At 44.2% G+C, this 22271-nt stretch overlaps 1 protein-coding gene across 1 annotated transcript in view; it reads left to right on the forward strand.

Moving 5' to 3' along the window:
* The window catches only part of LOC124802555 (ATP-sensitive inward rectifier potassium channel 12-like), a 153044-nt gene extending 131625 nt beyond the window's left edge, over positions 1-21419 (forward strand). Inside the window, exons 6-7 of the mRNA XM_047263425.1 lie at positions 13271-13502; positions 20721-21419. Coding sequence (XP_047119381.1) covers positions 13271-13502; positions 20721-20794 — 306 coding nt within the window. The 3' untranslated portion in view covers positions 20795-21419. The remainder of the gene's footprint in view (positions 1-13270; positions 13503-20720) is intronic.
* The last annotated feature ends 852 nt before the right edge of the window (positions 21420-22271 follow it).

The raw sequence follows: 22271 nt of genomic DNA on the forward strand, positions 1-22271 counted from the left end.
GTTGCAGGCCATTTGGCCATTTTTTTCTGTTGTTCTGTCGGGATGCATCAGTTGTGTGACATAACCTGCGTTCGACTTGCATACAACTGCTTGTTCTGTGTGTGAATTAGAGCAATGCCTACTTGCAATGGTTAACAGCAAACCTCTCGGTCATCTGAGGACTTCCGTCCTGTTTTGACGCATTCCTCTACAAGAACGAAGACTTGTGCGACCTTCTCCATACCCCTGCTACATCTGGGGCATAAACTCGAGTCTTCAGTTTATAACTATGATGATCCTAAGTTAGCGACAGGTATTTGTGAGGCACTACAATCCCCGTGTATACATCTGCTTGACAAATGTCCTGTTTACAGAGTTAGTAGTAACATGACCTGTAATTTCACACGTTAAACACCGCTGCTTTGCGTTTGTCTCTTTCTTTGTAAGAGGCATTCTTTGTTAATAACGATCAATTGATATAGTACTGATGCAAGCATAGTGTAATTTCTGAACCGTTATCGGATGTGAATAGTGGGGGCTATACACCTCTGGAAAGCTATATTGTACATGTGTCACAAGGAATAGATGTTTTAAGGAAGTAGTTTTTCATTTTACAGTTTATCACCATAGTTTATCGCAGAGAATCCTGCAAGGAGCATCTAGGTCATGCGCTGGAAATATATTCTAATTTTTTGGATAGTAACAGCGTTGCGTTCTGTATGACTAACAGGTCGGGAACTGCAGCGATCTAACTTTATAGCATGTTTTAAGTGCAGAACCTTGTAGCCTCAGGAGTGCATGTTCTTATTTCTCTCTTACCAACACCTTCTTGGTAATGACCCCAGACACTAGAACAATACTTTAGAATTGATAGCGCAGTTGATTTGCGTAAAATGCAGCAAACTCTGTCCGTATGGAGCTCCAACATGCATAATAACCACTCGTTTCTTATTCCTAACCCTCTGTTATAACATCACAACAGACTCATATCTACTATGCACCGATAAGGGATGCTAACTACCTCCATATTCGCGCATCTGGAGAAATCTTGTGGGCTTGGATGTGTGCAAGGCAGCAGTACTGTTCCTACACGAAACGTGGAATGTAGTGGTCTACTTCTGGTCAGCTGCAGATTAATTCAGTGCCAGTGCTGCAGGGAGCATTGGTCAAAGACAATGCGAGGAGATCTTTTGGTCTCTATCCTGAAAATGCGAGGATGCCCTGTGAGTCCCATACACATAGAGAAAGATTGTAAATTATGCACTATGATCGAAATGCTAGAGATATGTAGGTCGCTGTCTGGTATACTTTTGTGTATATCTATGAAAATTAACAATGAATGAACGAACTGCACAGTCATCTATTTACATTCGTGGTGGTACTCACAAAGTAGTGGAGGGGCTGTTTAGTGATGATACAGAAATTGGTAAGCATGCTACCGCGTCGTTGATCGGTGTTGAAATTACAATGAAACTGCTAAAATTGATCGCACTATCAACTATGATGCTTATTATTACAGCACATCGACGGTGTCTTTTCCATCCCAACCGTCCACTGGTACGCTGTTGATTACCACAGAATGATTGATTGACATCGCTTGTTTGATATGGAGAAAGTGTCTTGGAGGGGGCAAAACTTTCCAGAGATGGGTAACACTGAAACAGTGATCGCGTGCATGGCAGCAATGTGAGGAATCAATCAAATGAACACAACGCCATCAGCTATGCCGTCACTGTGAATGATGAGCTTAAATGTAGAGGTCATCAATCACCTTCGGTCAGCAGTTTGGAAACGCTCCACAATGCCTCTAAACTCTTCCAGTTTCCTTAGTTGAGACTGTCTTTTATTTCAGTCACCCAGCACCAGCATGATTTACACTGTGCGATGTCTAGTTTTCTGGGGGAGCAAATGGACCAAAACGTGTTAATGTCAGTTTAGAACCTGACGCAGACATCGAAGTCGTGGCAGAAGAAACAAAATGTATGGCTAGGTAAAAGCGTGTTATAACAAAAAAACGGCGTATCAAACCACGAAATGGGGACCCTCTCCTGCGATTGATAATCTGTTGGAGATGGCCCTCGTACAGTACGAGAGATGAAACTTTAAACCGGTCTGTGCAACGGACATCGATCACTGGCCGCTTGCTCCAATAGATCAATATCTGAATATTTGTTAGGATCGCCGCATATGCTCGATGCCGGGACGTATATGGTATTTGTTTTCGGTATATCAGAAGAGAGAGATGCGGTAAAAATCTATCGGATGAAATTAGCGGAGCTTTTATAGTTCGTAATCTTTCTCTGCTGGATGGTACAAGATAAAGGTGATAGGATGTTTGGGAGATAGACGTGTATGGACACAAAGGGAATCAGATCTGCTTTGGACTGCATTACCTGTATGATGTTGTGTCTTCCTAATTTTCCCGATAAGAAACACCGACGTAACTGTTAGTACTGTCTTTTATACTACATTGTGTTCCAGGAGCAGGCTTCATTTGACACTGAACTTATACGCCGCACACTGTTGGTGGAGCTATGACAACATGTTCCCATTTCCACTGAGTGGTCAAAACATGGTCCTACAGCATTATCTCAGCTCGCTCTGTTTTTACACAGGTTGCAGAATGCGGTAGATATAGCTCTCTCCAACTTCTGGGTAAAATTGCTAAAATTGATCTTGCTATCAACTGCAGTGTGTATTACAGTACATCACCCCATATCAATGGAGAATTTCCCATCCCAACCATCCACTGGGTATGGTACTGATTACCGCGTAAAGATTGATGGACACCACTCGGTTGACACGGAAGGAGCCTTAGCGGATCACTGGACATTTGCTATTTGTTACTGTAGAACACGGGATTAAAAGTAGCGGTCATCTGCTTAATACAATTGTTTGAAGGCGTTCCTCATTACTACAGACTCGTCCTATATACATATGCTGCCATCCTCTCCACATGTTTTTATTTTCAATTTTTTTCACCAATAAGATAACAGTACCTGTTTTTATTTGTGCTACCTCACACGTGTTGTGAACAGTACCTTCCGGTGAGGGTCAACACCAGAATAGTAATCATGTACATGACTGTTTCAAATAGCTGTCGGAAGCACTCTACAATACCACAAACTCTTCCGGTTTCCATATGTTGCGATGTGTTCCACATGTTTGTCAATGAGAAACATAGCATTATTTCTACCAGCCTGTGTTGTAGTAGCTATATAGTTTATGCTATGCGATGTTCAGCTTTCCATGAGAGCCAGACGTTCGAAATGTGTTAATGGTTTAGCAGCAGCTTACACGGATATCTAAGTCATGGTAGAAAAAACAAAGTGTATGGCGGTGTACATTGATTGGGTGTGTTACAACCGAAATAAACAATGTATTAAACTGCTTGTGAAGGAACAATACAGGAACCCTCTTGTGTGATTGATAGTCCATTAGTGCTTCTACAGTACAGGTGATGATACACTACACCGGTCTGGGGAAGCGGCTTTGATTACGAACCACCTGCTCCAATGAAGCACTACGTGTATATTTAATAGGATCGTCACATACGGTCAATGCCACAAAGCAGACTGATTTTTTTTTTCAGATATATCACAAGACAGAATGAGGTTCAAAAATGGTGCAAATGGCTGAGCACTAAGGGACTTAGCTTCTGACGTCATCAGTCCCCTAGAACTTAGAACTACTTAAACCTAACTAATCTAACGACATCACACACATCCATGCCCAAGGCAGGATTCGAACCTGCGACCATAGTGGTCGCGCGGTTCCAGACTGTAGCACCTAGAACCGCTCGGCCAGCCTGGCCGGCCAGAATAAGGTAACATCTTGTCAAGGTCTATAACAGATGATGTTAGTGGAGTTTTTATACTTTGTAGGTTTTCCCTGTTGGACGGTACAAAACTCGGTAGTGGGAGAGAAAATTTGGGTGATAGATATGAATGCATCCTGAGAGACACAGACCTCCTTTAGATTGCGGTACCTGTATGTACTTTGGAGATGCATTGCAATGCAGTAACAAAATCCTCGCCTTCTTCCGTGCCCTGTATGGTGTGGAGTCTTCCAATTTCCCCAACAAGAAACACCACTGTAACTGTTAATAATATCTCTTCTACTACCTCGTGTTGCAGGGGAAAGCTTCGTTTGGCGCTGCCCTTACATACTGTACACTGTTGGCTGAGCTATAACAACATGTTCCCATTTCCATCGACGGATCTAAACGAGGTACTGTCGCTTTAATTCGTCCTGTTTCTCCATGGGATGCGGAAGATTTTAGATATAGCACTCTCCACCTTCCATTAAGGATCGACTTAAATTGGCACAATCAATAGGACGAAGCTGCAGGGATGGCGGGGCAGAGACTTATGAGCAGTTACAAGATGCAGAAGGACTGTCTAAAAACAAGAGCACTGGAGTTCTAGCTGTATGGGACTCTTAGCGGATAGGTTCAAAAAAAGGGGACTAGTCTTGAGATATGAGTGTGGCACAAATATGATTCACCAGTCTCTACAGGATCAAATGAAAATATATGGTTGAATGGATAGACTTAATTCCATATCGAGGACAGCATTTCTACCAGAGAGCATAACGCTATCAGCAACTACAATCAAGACCATTTTTATGCAGGGTGACGGTAGAATAGTCGCTGCGATCGTGTTTTTAATAGTTCGGTCCTTACGTGAAATGTATGTTGTGGGCTGTAGAATGCCTCTGTGGTCAGCCTCAGATATAGTTTCTCAGTAGTGTTATATGTTCCTCGAAAAGAACATCATGTTCCTTCCGTGGATGCCCAGTTGCCCTACCTGACGAGTGTAATCCGACTACTGAAAAAAAAAAAAATTACTCGACATGCAAAGTGACTCCCATGGTCAATTCAATTACTTAGCCTATCAAATAGATATCAATGACATGCCACCTGGTGGATGGACGAGATGGCTAGGGCACCACGGAATGAGTCTTGACAGGCGTTTCTTTTTTCTGTTTCGTTGTGGCGATATCTTTTAACGAAATTTCAATCTGTCACCTACACAGGGCGAGACAGACTCTCACGATTTGTCTTGTAAATGCTAGTATGATACAGCATTACAGTGATAAAACGGGACCTGTCATAGTGTAAGAAACAGCTATGTTCTCATGATTATAGCTTCTTGTTGTTGAACATAAAATGAATGTGTTTTTCCCCAACATGTGAGCCAATGACATGAATAATTGTCTGAAATGTTTGTAATACACACGTGCATGACAGTCTATTTACAGATACTGAATGCGAGAAACGCTCTCAGGTCATGTAATTTGTTCAACAAGCTGAAAGAAATTGCTTAATATGGATTTTTTTCTTTGGAGTTTAAATTATCGCTTTTTCATTACTCTTATGATGGTTTCGAGAGAACGAGGACTTTCTGCAGCGATCGATAATTTTCTCAGAAAAATAGTCAAAGCTTTTTTTCCTGGTTTTACGCAGGGTGGACGTGTCTCTGCTGATCATTTGTGATCGGTGGCGGTGCACTTCATTGGAGGTCACAAAATAATGAGGTGCGAATTATATCCTGCAGTCAAACGTAAAACCTATACCAGTTTTCCTTATAAAACTAAAATAAAATGGAGTTTGCCTATTTTCTCGGAAAGAGGACATATATCATCAATGCAATTGTGTTTTCCATTTTTAATAGTTGCTTTATTATAGGAGTCACATTGATGTTAAATACACTCCTGGAAATGGAAAAAAGAACACATTGACACCGGTGTGTCAGACCCACCATACTTGCTCCGGACACTGCGAGAGGGCTGTACAAGCAATGATCACACGCACGGCACAGCGGACACACCAGGAACCGCGGTGTTGGCCGTCGAATAGCGCTAGCTGCGCAGCATTTGTGCACCGCCGCCGTCAGTGTCAGCCAGTTTGCCGTGGCATACGGAGCTCCATCGCAGTCTTTAACACTGGTAGCATGCCACGACAGCGTGGACGTGAACCGTATGTGCAGTTGACGGACTCTGAGCGAGGGCGTATAGTGGGCATGCGGGAGGCCGGGTGGACGTACTGCCGAATTGCTCAACACGTGGGGCGTGAGGTCTCCACAGTACATCGATGTTGTCGCCAGTGGTCGGCGGAAGGTGCACGTGCCCGTCGACCTGGGACCGGACCGCAGCGACGCACGGATGCACGCCAAGACCGTAGGATCCTACGCAGTGCCGTAGGGGACCGCACCGCCACTTCCCAGCAAACTAGGGACACTGTTGCTCCTGGGGTATCGGCGAGGACCATTCACAACCGTCTCCATGAAGCTGGGCTACGGTCCCGCACACCGTTAGGCCGTCTTCCGCTCACGCCCCAACATCGTGCAGCCCGCCTCCAGTGGTGTCGCGACAGGCGTGAATGGAGGGACGAATGGAGACGTGTCGTCTTCAGCGATGAGAGTCGCTTCTGCCTTGGTGCCAATGATGGCCGTTTGCGAGTTTGGCGCCGTGCAGGTGAGCACCACAATCAGGACTGCATACGACCGAGGCACACAGGGCCAACACCCGGCATCATGGTGTGGGGAGCGATCTCCTACACTGGCCGTACACCACTGGTGATCGTCGAGGGGACACTGAATAGTGCACGGTACATCCAAACCGTCATCGAACCCATCGTTCTACCATTCCTAGACCGGCAAGGGAACTTGCTGTTCCAACAGGACAATGCACGTCCGCATGTATCCCGTGCCACCCAACGTGCTCTAGAAGGTGTAAGTCAACTACCCTGGCCAGCAAGATCTCCGGATCTGTCCCCCATTGAGCATGTTTGGGACTGGATGAAGCGTCGTCTCACGCGGTCTGCACGTCCAGCACGAACGCTGGTCCAACTGAGGCGCCAGGTGGAAATGGCATGGCAAGCCGTTCCACAGGACTACATCCAGCATCTCTACGATCGTCTCCATGGGAGAATAGCAGCCTGCATTGCTGCGAAAGGTGGATATACACTGTACTAGTGCCGACATTGTGCATGCTCTGTTGCCTGTGTCTATGTGCCTGTGGTTCTGTCAGTGTGATCATGTGATGTATCTGACCCCGTGAATGTGTCAATAAAGTTTCCCCTTCCTGGGACAATGAATTCACGGTGTTCTTATTTCAATTTCCAGGAGTGTAGTCCTGCGCAGAACGGCGGCCTGCTGTGGGCGAGATCCCTAAGAGGTCACAGCTTTCCCTTTAGACAAATAACCCTCCGTTGCGGTAGCACTCATTTATCATGGTTTGTTCTGAGGGTTGCCAGTGTCACGCTTTGTACTGAAGCGACTGCAGTGTGAGGCTGCACTCGCTTTAGGCGGGAGGGGCTTCCTGTTTTGCAAGCAGCTGACTTTTGAAAAAGCCGTCTCGAGCTTTCTCCAGAGGGGCGGGGTTGTGCTGGTAAATTTCCCTTTGTGCTAAGTGGTGCTGCCTCAAGGCAGGCCGCATGTTGTGAGTGACCACGGAGGGTATTGGAACGCCTAGTGTGGCCAGTGACCTTACGGGAGTGGCCATTTGAAAAAGCCTACGTCCTCCCCGTAGGTGAATGGAGGGAGGCAGGGGCAAGGCGTGAGGGGAGGTGAGAAGGCCTCGGTTTTTGGCAGTTTTGTGACTGTACATTGAGGACAACTCACATTCAACTACTGTCCCCTCTACAGTCTTTTATGATGACGATTTTCTCCGGTACATGTATTTCATTGTGACCCGTTTATTACGAGTGCTTGTTTCTTCACGACAATTTCGAAGCGTAATTAGAACTGAGATGCATTTTTTCCATCAGTTGTGATAGCGCGTATTTCCTTCGATTACCTGAGCTGTAGGGTGGCTTTCGACATCAAACAGAGATAGATACTGTATGCTTACAGGTAATACAATTTTTAAACTCCTCTCTGTCGAACACCAGCATCTTATCAGTTGAACATATTTCCCATCAAAAAGAATAAAGATAGTAACTTATACCCCTGCCTTTTTCCTGCCAGCTTGTAGGTGAAGGGTAGAGTTTGTGCGTGTCTGTCATTAGTTTCAAGTGGTATTGCGAAATTTTTTTCCCAGCGGAATAACACCAATTGTACGGTATAATCAATTCTTGAGATCCATATGCGATTTTAGGCAGCCCTTGTGTAGTACCACACATATAGTTGTGTAAATATGCCCAATCTTTATGATTAATTACATAATTAGGACCTATCTTTAATTCACTTCCCCAGCCAAAATAAATGAATTACACTAACCTAACCTACCTCTCCTGCATCTGGACAGTTTCCATGTGTTGGAGGGGACGGTGGGGGGTGCACTTGCGCTTTCCATCCAGTAGAATCAGTGTTAGAGTCCCAGAAAAGGCACTGCCAATTTTAATTTCCCATTAATTCCAAGCGCCTCCTGGTGGTATAATTGTGTTAGGTGAGCACACTTTGGCTTTCCGTCCAGGAGGACCAGGGTTCGACTTCTGGAATGGGTACTGCCAATTTTAATTTCACGCCAGTTCGTTGGTGAGAGGGTGGGGTGGGATGTCAGCACAGCCCTGAGCCAAAAAAATTCTCTCCAAAATTCGAAATTCCCGCCATTAGGGTAGTTTGTGCGAGGGGGAGGTTGGAGAGGAGTGGAGATGGCTGGGGCAATGTCCAGCCTAAGAGAAACACGTGATATCTTCCGGGGGGGGGGGGGAAGAAGAGGGTGGTGGGCGTGGTCTGTAGGGGGGTGGGCGTGGTCAGTGATCAATTTAATTAATTTGCATATAAAACCCGGACTCATAACCCCAACTCCCTACTACTCACAAACTGTTACTAGTGCCATGTATGATACACCAGACGTGTTTTCTGGCGAAGGATTCGGTTGATTTGTCGCCTTGTAATCAAATGTTTGCTGTTCCCATATGAAAGCCATTTCCTTTCAGCTGCTAATAGACGATTTGTGGAGAATCAACTATAATTGTAGGTTCCATCCTTACACCTCGCTATTGCAAAAGGACGTTACACCACACACAAACAAAAATTTGAATACAGCGAAACAAAAAAAAATTGCACTAAGTTTCGCCCAGTTGGCATTCCAACACCGTAACCACTAACCACGACGCCGCTGCTTTGTAAGGATGCTCTATATTGCACCTTTTTTTTACAGTTCAGTATACCTTCTTCTTGTTTTCCTGCTTGATCTGTGTTCAGTTTTTGATGGGCTGACCACTAGGTGCTCTTACGACTAAATCTGTGTGGGGGGGGGGGGGGGGGGGGAGGTGCAACGGTGAGTTTCCCTTGTAAGAAATCTATGGTCCAGTCATTTTCGGTGTGGTACTGAGTATGAAAACTCCTGGAAGTAAAAACCCTACATTTACCGGATTGCAATGTTCCATGTTTTTCAGCGTGGGATGTGGGTGAGACGAAAGTACGAATTGTGTTTCACATAACCGTCGTTCTCGGGACCCATTCTGGTCGGCATGGAAGAGATGAATCTGTCCAAGGTACCTCATTACTTTCGAGCCCGGAGTATGTTCCAACATTCTACAACATGTAGTTGCCATGGACATTGTAGGGTAATTTTGTGTATTGCTTCTGCTGCCCTTATAGTACTATGTTCGTAAGAGAAGCTAACTCAGAGGCAAATTCCGTATAGAATACGATTGGAACTCCAACGGGGCCTGGAGCTTCATTAAATTTCAGTGATTTCAACTGTTTCTCATCGCCACTGACACTAATACGTGGGTGAATCAGATGGAAACCTTAATTATTTATTATTATGCAAGTAAGATAACACAGAAAAATTACACTTACATGATTTTTCGATGTAGTCTTCATAAAGTGTAATGCATCCATTCCACCGCTTCGAAATATATCTCTTGAGAATGCATTTGGTTGTCAATGCAGCTACTCCTGCATTGAGGTCTTCATCTATTCGTCGCTTCTGAAATGTTTGCCTCTTAGAATTTCTTTCAGCTGTCGGGTATACGAAAGTCCCCCGGGACGAGATATGGTAAGTAAGGTTGGTGTCCGATATTCAGATTTCATGTCCCGTTGCTACGAGTCAACGGGTAGTATGACAACGAGCATTGTCGTGTTGCAACGAAACACCTACAGCTCGAAATCCTCGTCGTTTGTTACTGATTGCAAGAATTTCGTAGCAAATAAGAGTATGAATTTCTGGAGACTGTTAATCCTATGTAATCTCACGTAATTCTCAAAAATTATCCTTTTTGTATTCCAAAACAGAGTAAGCATTTGAGTGGGGAGCGGTTTTCTGTGGGAAAGAGTTTGGTTTTATTTCTCGCTCGATCTTTTAATTTCAGGTTTGTGATAGTGGACCTAAGTTTCATCTCCCGCAGCACTTCTGTCAAAAAATCCATTACCTTCGATCTGCAAACGAAGCAAAAGATCCTCACAGGCTTCAAAGTGATAATGTCTGAATTCGTCAGACAACTGGCTTCTTATCGGTCTTGCAAACTTTCATTGAATCGCAGCACATTACGAATGTGTGCTGAACCAACACTAATATCTTAAACGGCGGCTACATTTACATCTACGTTTACATGGATACTCTGCAAATCACGTTTAAGTGCCTGGCTGGGGGTTCATCGAACCACCTTCACAAATTTCTATTATTCCCATCTCGTATAGCGAGCGGAAAGAACGAACGCCTATATCTTTCCGTACGAGCTCTGATTTCCCTTATTTTATTTTGGTGATCGTTTCTCCCTATGTAGGTTGGTGTCAACAAAATATTTTCGCATTCGAAGGAGAAAGTTGGTGATTGGAATTTCGTGAGAAGATTCCGTCGCAACGAAAAACGCCTTTGTTTTAATAATGCCCACCCCAAATCCTGTATCATTTCAGAGTCACTCTCTCCTCTGTTTCGCGATAATACAAAACGTGCTAACCTTCTTTGAACTTTTTCGATGTACTCCGTCAGTCCTATCTGGTAAGGATCCCACATTGCGCAGCAGTATTTTAGAAGAGGACAGACAAGCATAGTGTAGGCAGTCTCCTTAGTAGATCTGTTACTTTCCTATCTGGTAAGGATCCCACATTGCGCAGAAGTATTTTAGAAGAGGACAGACAAGCATAGTGTAGGCAGTCTCCTTAGTAGATCTGTTACTTTTTCTAAGTGTCCTGCCAATAAAACGCAGTCTTTGGTTAGCCTTCCCCACAACATTTTCTGTGTGTTCCTTCCAATTTAAGTTGTTCATAACAGTAATTCCTAGGTATTTTGTTGAATTTACGGCCTCTAGATTTGAGTGATTTATCGTGTAACGGAAGTTGAACGGATTCCTTTTACCACTCATGTGGATGACCTCACACTTTTCGTTATTTAGGGTCAATCGCCAACTTTTGCACCATACAGATATCTTTTCTAAATCGTTTTGCAATTTATTTTGATCTTCTGATGATTTTATTAGTCGATAAACGACAGTGTCATCTGCAAACAACCTAAGACGGCTACTCAGATTGTCTCCCAAATCATTTACATAGATAAGGAACAGCAAAGGGTCTATAACACTACCTTGGGGAACGCCAGGAATCACTTTTGTTTTACTCGATGAGTTTCTGTCAGTTACTACGAACTGTGACCTCTCTGACAGGAAATCACGAATCCTGTGACGTAGCTGAGACGATATTCCACAAGCACGCAATTTCACTACAAGCCGCTTGTGCCGTGCAGTGTCAAAAGCCTTTCAGAAATCCATAAATACGCAGTCAATCTGAAATCCCTTGTCAATAGCACTCAACATTTCACGCGAGTAAAGAGCAAGTTGTATTTCACAAGAACGATGTTTTCTAAATCCATGTTGATTGTGTGTCAATAGACCCTTTTCTTCGAGGTAATTAATAATGTTCGAACACAATATCTGTTCCAAAATTCTGCTGCATATCGACGTTAATGATATGGGCCTGTAATTTAGTGACTCCTACTACCTTTCTTGAATATTGATGTGACCTGTGCAACTTTCCAGTCTTTGGGTACGGATCTATCGTCGAGCGAACGGTTGTATATGATTGCTAAGTATGGAGCTATTGCATCAGCATAGTCTGAAAGTAACCTAATTGGTATACAGTCTGGACCAGAAGACTTGCTTTTATTAAGGGATTTAAGTTGCTTCACTACTCCGAAGATATTTACTTCTACGTTACTCATGTTGGCAGCTGTTCTTGATTCGAGTTCAGGAATATTTACGTCGTCTTCTTTTGTAAAGACATATCGGAAGGCTGTGCTTAGCAACTCTGCTTTGGCAGCACTGTCTTTGATAGTATCTCCATTGCTATCGCTCAGAGAAGGCATTGACTGTGTCTTGCCGCTAGCATAATTCACATACGACCAGAATCTCTTTGGGGGTTTTGCGTCTGTTTAAATTTGCCATATTTGTTTCGTTGTTTCTGCAACAGTGTTCTGACCCGTTTTGTGCACCGAAGAGGATCAGCTCCATCGTTTGTTAATTTATTTAGTATGAATCTCTCAATTGCTGCTGATACTATTTCTTTGAATTCAAGTGGTTACTTTTTTTTACAGAAATAAGCCTGTTTTCCTTCACAATCTCTCGACTGCGATAATTTTTACGATCGCCTCTCCGGGATGTGCTGGGCTCGAGTGCGGGGCATCCTCTTTAGAAGGTACGGCTCTTTTAAACTTTCTGCAGCACTCGTGCACTTGTCACAGGAACATAAACGAATCACCATACTATGCTTTCATCCTGAGATACATTTCCACAGGTTTAACAGATTCACTACTCAAAAAAAAGTGTCACATATCGCTACTCAAACGCAGTGCCAGTCGACAATGGGGCGGTCATCTTTGCACTGACAGCTTTCTTTTCTGTGATGCAGTAATCAGCTGCTAACAGTTGGTCATTTGCTGAAACGCAAGGATAACTAGTAACTGACAAATCTGCAGTACACTTTATTTCGTTGCCCTTAAAGGTCCCCATCTCTTTTCTCCATCAGTCATGTTTTGCAGTGATACATGAATTGAACTGCTTTAATACTCACTGATTTTCCTTCGGATAGGGACATTTGGTGATGTAGTGGGTAGACCATTGGTTTGGCTCTGAAGGTTCTGTGTTTAATCCTGGATAGGGGCGGAGATTTTTCCTCCAGGGTGGTGTCAGAGTCACTCAGCCTGATATCGAATGATTAGTGGTGATCTTTCGATGGGGTAAGGGTGGCCGGTGTGATGGGGCCGCCACCCTCTCCCTCTTAGTGCCGTAAAGAAGACAGGCTGCACCCTAAATGGAATGAGGCCAACAGCCCGGTCGCGGGGTTGCGCGACAGACTTTACGTTCTTTATGGGTATATTTGATAATGGAGCGTGTATGTTGCAGGTGATTGCTATCCTGGAAGGAACCATCGAGTCAACAGACCAGCGCGTGCAGGCGCGCACGTCTTACCTGCTGAGTGAGGTACTGTGGGGGCGCTGCTTCGAGCAGGTGGTGCGCTACAGCCCCGAGCGGCGCTGCTACATGACCGACTACCGCGCGCTAGGCGCCACGCGGCCCGTGGACACCCCCACCTCCTCTGCCTGCGACCAGGAGACCAACAGGACGCTCCCAGAAGGTACGGCCGATGCTCTTTACTTCTCTGGTTCGCTGTAGAAAATTACTTCACTCACTGAACGAACGGAAAATTTCTTCTTAACCGCACGGTCGACTATCGTGGGCGTCCGTAGGAAACCATCCAAGAGCGAACAACATTCTGAAATTCCCATTTCTGATAACTGAATTGGTGAGTTTGATAATGTGTCGTTATCTAACAATTAAATTCGCCTGAAACTATAGAAAAGTATTAACTCAAACGTCTAATAGCTATACACTCAACATTTTATTTATAAGGTAAAACGCATTTCATTTGTACACAGGGCGTCGGCAAAACGATTCCAATATTTTAGGGGATGTAGTAAGTAACAAAGGAAGGAAAAATGTTCCTATAAACAATGGTCGCATACTTCATATTTTCGAAGTAATCGTCCACTACCACTATCATCAATGATCACCATGTCTCTGCGCCACTTTTCGGATGTGCTCGATGTGACTGCCATACATTGGAATGCAGCCTCGACCCTTTCGGAAACACACATTCATTGGAACACCGCCAGGTCGTTGCCGGATTGCGTCGCACACAATGAACACAAGTTCTTTGCTTTCATCTACTTACCCGTAGTAGAAAACCTTATCTGCCACCTCATGTGTTGAATTTGGAGCTGTACGTCTAGTTACGGACATGGAAACAAACTACAGCAATGTACTGTTGTTTTACAACAAGCGGTGCACCATATGAACACAAAGGGTACACCAGATGAATCCGACAGATACGCTACACAGTGGTACGTGGTGGAATTGATTGATTGATTTTAACAGGGAAGCTAAATCAACTTAGGTCTGACCCGCCACTACCCGCACCAAAACTAGGTTTTTTCTGCCGTATCGCTCCCTGTATATCTAGTAAAGCCAACCAGTGCCCTTAAATAGTGCAAGGAGTCCTTCTACCAGTTTTTTGTTAGATACAATTTCTTCAGGTCTAGTTGTCCCGAAGGTTCGGTATCTTTTACTCTCCAATGCCATGCATTCGAAGATTGGGTGTGATGCAGTCACTTCACCCTCATCACAGATCCTCCATTTAGGGTCCTCTTCCGTTATATCCATTGTGTGTAGGTGTTTTTTGAAGTTCCCATGGCCAATCATCAGTTCAGTCATCAGTCTGAGCGCTTTCGTGTTCAAAACCAGGATGACAGAGTTTCTTTTAAAACAGGGCTTGGGCATCATTAGCTTGCCATGTTTTTGTTTATGGATCTTGGTCCAATATCCTACGTGCTGTTTCCTAACCCAGTTCCGTAGTTCTAATTTGATCATAGCCTTGGTGATTGTAAGGACAGGTTCCGGTCCAATAAATGGAGTTGTTGCCCCCATCCTAGCCACTCTATCGGCTTGTTCATTGCCACAGATCCCTGAGTGGCCAGGGACCCACACTAGGTTCACCCTTTGCTTCCCCCAAGCTCCACCAGAGCCCTGTGGCAACCTGCAACAATCTTAGATCTTGTTGCAGGAGCTGCCAATGATTTCAGGGCTGCCTGGCTGTCTGAATAGATGTGGATGCTGCGGTCATTGTAGCACCTACGCATATTCTCCTCCACACATGCCCTGATTGCAGTAATTTCAGCTTGGAATACAGAGGCCAGTTTCCCTAGAGAGATGATACTCTCCAGTCTTGGCTGAACCCCGTACACCCCCGCCCAATGCCTTGGTCTGTTTTCTTCGACCCATCAGTGAACCAAAAGATGTCCCCCATACAGTGTCGATCTGTTTTCCTCACTGCTCCCTACCTCCAATTACTGTGTTGTAAGGCTTGTCGAAGCAGTTGGGAGTTATTATATAGTCAGCAGGCATTTCCCCAGCCATTCCTATATTTACCTCACTCACTATGTTAGTGTGTGATTCTGGATATCCGAATGAGACCCAGTTTTTGGCAGTTTTAAGTCTGTGTGCCTCAGCTGCTCCCTCCATCTTGGCACAAAGGTGAAGTGGAGGCATATCCAGCATGGCTTCCATTCCAGCGATTGGTGTGCTGCTAATTCCGCCCGTTATGGCTAAGCAGGCCAACCTCTGCACCTTAGCAAGCTCCTTAGCAGCAACCCGCTGTTCTTCCTTCTTCCGCCACACTACGGCCCCATAGTAAATGTCTAACCACTGTGGTGTACATCCAGTGCACACCACTGGGGCACGTCGTGGAATACTGTACGTGTTTTTGTGTTAGATGTGTGCTTGATACCAATACAAACACTACGGGGACTGCTAGGCACAGCACTCTGGCAGTTTGCAGTAGACAGGCACACTGCCTGACAGCGGCGCTGTGCGGGGAATTGTAGCGGTGGCCAGCGGAGCGCCCCCCTGGACACATCACTGTGGATATGGTGTGGCTCAGCACCCTCAGAAAGAGACGCGGGCTTAGGCTTGTGCGCATATCATCTTCCGGATGGTAGTTGCCGTGAAGACGGAAGCCCAGGGCTCCCTCAGACTCCACAGGAAACAGCCAGGAAGGCGGTACATGTTCAGTCTGCAAGACGGCACTCAGACGCCCACCAAGCAAGTAGAAGATGCCTGCAGTCAGTTGGTTTGACTCTTCGACAGAGGAAGGCCCAGTTGGTCCGCCTCTTCTATCAGTCACGGCTGTGAACAACCGGTAGCAGCAACGTGGAGCGCTGAAGACCAACCACGGGCAGCAGGTCGAAGTCTCGTAGCTGAAGTCTTCAGACAGGCAGCAAGCAGAACATCACGTTTCGGCAGCAGAGTTAACCTGCAACTAACGAGACTGCCGCTCCGTCGGTATTGGCAATGAAGACGGAATGACCAGACACTGGGGATGAGAGGTCTGAAACATGGGGTTTTAAAGCCACACATCACTTCATTGCAGCAGGTTAACCAGAAGTGTCAGCGGTCCTGTCTGCACCGCGGTGTCTCAGCTACGGACAGTTTTCCCTGCCTCTGCATTTAGAGTCAGTACTAGAATGCCTTGCGCAATCGTAGCTCGGATGTTAATGTTATTACTCTGTATTGTACTGCAGAGCTTACGGAACGACATTTTGGATGCCGCAATACTGCACCGCTATTACTTGCTATACCTCTGCTCGCTGTGTGGCAATGAGTTACGAACGTTGCCCTGCTTTTCGCCTACTGGCACTCTTCGCGCGCTCTAGGTCATCATTGTGACAAGCAGACAGAGTCACACTTTGTTCTTCTACCGTCCGTGTCGAGCAGTAGCCTTGAAAATTTATTAATTCAGTTGGGAACAGCATTGCTGTGCAACAATATTATTATTATGAACATAGATACGAGCTTTTTTATTTAACCATTTGTAATTACATTCTCATATGTTAAAAACTTGCTTGTCCAAAGAGGTAGCAAACAAAGATAGAAAACACTCATATAAGGTTATTCGTATACCAGTACTGTTGGGTTTGTACTGAACGATAAGAATCTGTAATTCAAAAACGAAATCATATCTATTAAGGAATTCCTGTTGGATATCAACCAACTAGAGAGGCCATCCTGTAATACTCCTCAGAATGGAGAAAACGTAAACAAACTTTTAAAAACGCTTATTCAAGTTTAAACTGATCTACAAAGTTTTTTACCCGCAGAACTTAAAATTTGATGATTTATCACATTTTTTCCATGTATTATCTTTTGAATTTTGAGTAGCATACAAAAGTTTGAATAAGATGTTTTCAAAGCTTTACTTTTTGCTTTTTTGGATGAAATATAGCCCGGGGCAAGCATTCGACGAGATGAATGTGGGAAATTTCCTTGAGCCCTTAACAAGATCAGTAGAAACGACCCTAAACAGCCTGGAACTGAACCAAGTACGCCCTTGTCTCCCCAGTCTGACACACTGCACAACACTGAAAACTGGACTGTGTAATTCGTAGCTCTGACTGCATGTTGCGCTGTGTTGCATCCCGTACATCTTTTCGACCCTAAGATGTAGCAATTTTTCTCTTCACTTCTGGCGGGAAGTTGTGATACCTCTTTTCTGTGGTCATAAACGAAGTGGAGATGACAACAGCTACACTGTAACATTTCGTTTTCCTCCTCTAACAAGACAAACTTCGATAACGACGCTTCACGATGTGCGGTGAATTTATTTACAAGAAGAATTTCGCAGCTAACGCAAGGCAGCCATCTTAAGAAGGACGCCAGCCCACTGCGTCCTAATGCGGTTGAGGTGGACGGGTGGAGATGAAAGAAAAACGTTCAAAGGAAAAGGAGTCACGAATAGACCGCTGGCACTTGTTCTGTTGCTCATTGCGTCCATGACGTTGTGGCTAAAAACTAAAAAAATCATGCCGGTTGTCTCCCACTAACCGTCTTTATCACTCATATCTCTGTGTGACTTTCTTTCCTTCCTCAAAATTGAAATCAAATCAATGTAGTAGAAACTGCATGCAGCTCGGGAAATTAAGCAGGTTCACATCTTGAAAGGAAGATTTACAGTTGTATTTAAAAATCGTTGCATTGATGAGCACTCTGAAGATATAATAATATATTGAAATTAAAATGTAAGGTTAGGTATTACCCCTTTCCGGAATATTTTACATAGCAATCCGTATTCTCTAAACCATTCTGAGTTTCTTTTTTCAATTCAAATCAAGGTCGTCTTCTGTATCATAAGTTCCATTAAAACACATTACTTAAATTATACGTTCTTGTGAGATAACACTGGACAGCATTTATTTTCTTGGCGCCAAAAGATGTTTCTGATGTCATTCGAACAGGGGAATTTGGTTTTAGGCATTAGACCACCACCGTCTTCTGGTATACTGTACAGCAGTAAAATTCCAAATATTTGGTACATGACGAAACGAATTATGCGATTGAATTGTAGCTTTACAGCCTCAGTATTCACAAGTTGCATATAACAAATTTCTTAACTTTTCTGCAAATATCCAACATTTTAGTTTGTAAATATAGCTCTACTTTTGATTCACATGTGGATTTTGCTAAGCGGAACTGCACATAAGGTGCCTTATGGAGATTACAAAAGTTGTAAATAGAACGCCAAGGTCTTGTGAATCAGTCTTTGGTCTGACATACCAAATTCTGCTACGAAGGCTCTGGATACTGTAGCGGTTTTGCAGCGGGCAGCTGCCAACAGTCATTTTGTATAACAATATCGCAATAACAAAAACTAGGCACTTCGGTTATAAATTAGCGAAGTTTCGCAGAGGCGTATCTCCACCAACACTAATTGCTATTACATGATCTTCCCATAAGCCGGCCGGAGTGGCCGAACGGTTCTAGGTGCTACAGTTTGGAACCGCGCGACCGCTACGGTCGCAGGTTCGAATCCTGCCTCGGGCATGGCTGTGTGTGATGTCCATAGGTTAGTTATGTTTAAGTAGTTCTAAGTTCTAGGGGACTGATGACCTCAGAAGTTAAGTCCCATAGTGCTCAGAGCCATTTGAATCATTTTGATCTTCCCATAACCTGAAATTTATGTTATTACCGCCGAATAAAAAGTTCGAATATTCCATTTAATAATTTTATTGCATGAGCCATCAGGCGAGAAAGCAGTACGTCGTAGTTGTTAAAGAACATTGCGAAGTTACCGATTAACCTTAGCTAAGAGCTGGAATATGAGCAAAGAAACCATGTAGTTGCGGTTGGATGCATATTTTAACATCAGTTTGGTTGTGCTCTTCCTTTAACGTCAAATCAAAGGGTGTTGTGTCAGCAATTTCTGTAAAGGGGGTGCAGCTATCAATAGCGAAAATAAGGAAATAAGTGAAGATAAAGTGGTGAAAGTTTCTTCAGAAGCCCACAGAAATCAGTGCCGAGACGGAGACAACAATTCAACAGTTGTTGTTGACACCCACGCAACAGGTGAATCTTGTACAAACTGAAACTGCTGCATGGAAATGAGCGTTTGGCGTCATTGGCCGGGAGGCCCCTTGTTGGGCAGGTGCAGGTCGTATTACATTCGACGCCACAATGGGCGACCTGCGCGCTGGATGGGGATGAAATGAAGATGAAGACAACACAACACCCAGTCCCTGAGCGGGTCCATAGGACGGCAATCCGTCACGCTGACCACTCAGCTATCGAGGAGGACGAAGTATACGTAGATAAGAAGGGAAAGCGGTTAACCGTACTACACAGGCTTGGGGAAAAGGAACTTGGGCTGATTTTCTATAAACCCATCGACAACATCATGTCTGACCGAGTTTGCTGAAGTGGTACTGGAAGTTTTTCATATTACACATGCCATTCGGATTGAGTATCGTTGAATATCTAGTCTCATACAATCGTCTAACATTTTATAATCAATGTATGTTATTATCAGAAAGAACAGTAGTTGCATATTTTCTAAAAACTATGGATTTTCTCACAAAGGTACTAGAGACACTGGCTTCGAGTGGGCATTGATTTAGATTAATGTGGAAAGTCGAAAATTTGTGCCGAACTGGGATTCGAACCCCACTCTAGGCAGAATCGCTGACCACTGCGCTGTCCGGACACAATGGTCATCGTCACTGCACGAACTACCCTGGCACGCCTCCCATGAAACCCAAATTCTCAACTTATACAGCAGCGCGGAGTGGCCGCGCGGTTAGAATCGCCATGTCACGGATCGCGCGGCGTCTCCCGCCGGAGGTTCGAGTTCTCCCTCGGGCATGGGTGTGTCTGGTGTTCTTAGCATAAGTTGGTTTAAGTAGTGTGTAAGTCCAGGGACCGATGACTTCAGCAGTTTGGTCCCTTAGGAATTCACACACATTTAAACATTTTTTCAACTTATCCACACACTATTAATGTCCTGCTCCTTGCCCATTATCCTCATTATTCGCGGCATCCCGCCGATTCCCATAAGAGTTCGAGCCTGGTGTGCGTCCGCAATAAGAGATCATTGGTCCACCTCTCTTTAACTGCCGGCCGCAGTGGCCGAGCGGTTCTAGGCGCTACAGTCTGGAATCGAGCGATGCTACGGTCGCAGGTTCGAACCCTGCCCCGGGCATGGATGTGTGTGATGTCCTTAGGTTAGTTACGTTTAAGTAGTTCTAAGTTCTAGGGGACTGATGACCTCAGAAGTTAAGTCCCATAGTGCTCAGAGCCGTTTGAACCTCTCTTAACTGTTTGTACATGTGTGGTGTCTGCTCTTTCGGACATGCCCGATAGAATAGACACTACATATAAATAAGTTTTCTTTCTATACGGTAATTACTTTAATCGTTTTTGGGTCAGTAATACTCTATGAGAAACAGCTGGTCTTACTCTGATGTTTCAGGAGAGATCAAAGAGTCACGTCACTCCGCTGGTGATGGCCATATCATCACTGGGCACGAGCTGAAAGCTGCCTGAGTGCAGCCCAGCCCTCCCTCGATGTCACGTGCTTCAGTTGCAAGTGAAGCCAGACATGTGCAGCGACGTCCGTCGTCAAAAGGCTGGAGGCGTTGCAGGTTGCAGTAGCGATACGTTGCTGTTGTGTTAGTACATTTCGGGATTATGATAGTGTGAATAGTTGGAAGTGGACGGCAACTCATGTTGGGATATTTAACGTGGTGAACTGCACTACACAGTTTTTTGCAAGTCGTTTCTGCGGGGAAATAAAGCTCATGAAATGCAGTAATTTTTTGGATTACAATTATTAACGGATTGTTTGTTTTGAATAGTGATGAAACCTGTGTTTCTTTTAAGTGTGGCGGTATCCTGATGTCTTTTGTATTCAGTTCGCCGCATCTTATGGAACCCTGTGTGACTCCAAACTTAAAGTGTTAAAGACGCACCTCTTACAAAAATCATAGCAATACAAGTAGTGTTAGTGCTGCAAAAGTGGTTAAGCAAAATGAGAACAGCTTTGACATGAGAAATGTTTGTGGATATATCACCGCTTAAGAGAAGAGCTGTGATTAATGTTAGGCAGTAGTAGTATTTCTATGTTGTCAGCAGCAGATCAGTGACAAATGTCAACAACAAAACTCTTTGTACAGCATTCAGTATTAGTTTCTTATCATTTTTTTCATTATCTTTATTAAATATCAAAAGCAATCAAAGGCTTTTCTGTAATTCAATGTATCATTATTTCATGGAATATGCATATGAAAAATTTTTTGCCTTTGTTTGTGCATGATTCCCCTTCCCAGTTATCAGGTACTTGTCCTTCGATATTATTATTTCCGAAATTCTCGTTATTCCGAATATTGTCTTCTACACTTTACTAGAAAAACAGAATCTGAAAAGATAAGTCACTCCCTCCTTTCCATCTGGTCCTAGAGGAAACGACACGTACATCACGAACGACATATTCAGTGCCTGGAGCAGACGGACTTGCAGTTTAGTTGCAGTGACTATACAAGTATACATGAGTGCTGAAGCATCAGAAGCTTAAGAATGGCTACTGGTTTTCAAAAGAGAATCGTGTTCATCATCTCATTGCTGTCATGCCCACTCATTTAGCTAAAATAATGATGACGACTCGAAAGTATATCGTTACTGAGCCACGTGGTCGTCCATGCTGTCACTCAGGTAAAGCTGAATGTCGTACTCCTGTTGTATCATTATGTGACGTTATGTCTTACATAAGCCTAATTTCTTTATTTGGCACGATTTGTATTCTCCAGTTGACTGAGTGTGATGGACTGATTTATCTTATGTTCATGTTCAAAAACTTGACTTCTCCTTGCTACCTATTTCACTGAGATTACATTTGATCAAACAGTGAGCTTCTTTGTACATGTAATTGCAGATTTCCATATATCTGAGTCTGAATGTGACTTTATACAATAGTGTAAATGCAACATAGGCTTATAGATTGGCAAAACGACTCTTTCATGGGTTA

This window comes from Schistocerca piceifrons, chromosome 1 (assembly GCF_021461385.2).
Source record: "Schistocerca piceifrons isolate TAMUIC-IGC-003096 chromosome 1, iqSchPice1.1, whole genome shotgun sequence".
NCBI lineage: Eukaryota > Metazoa > Arthropoda > Insecta > Orthoptera > Acrididae > Schistocerca > Schistocerca piceifrons.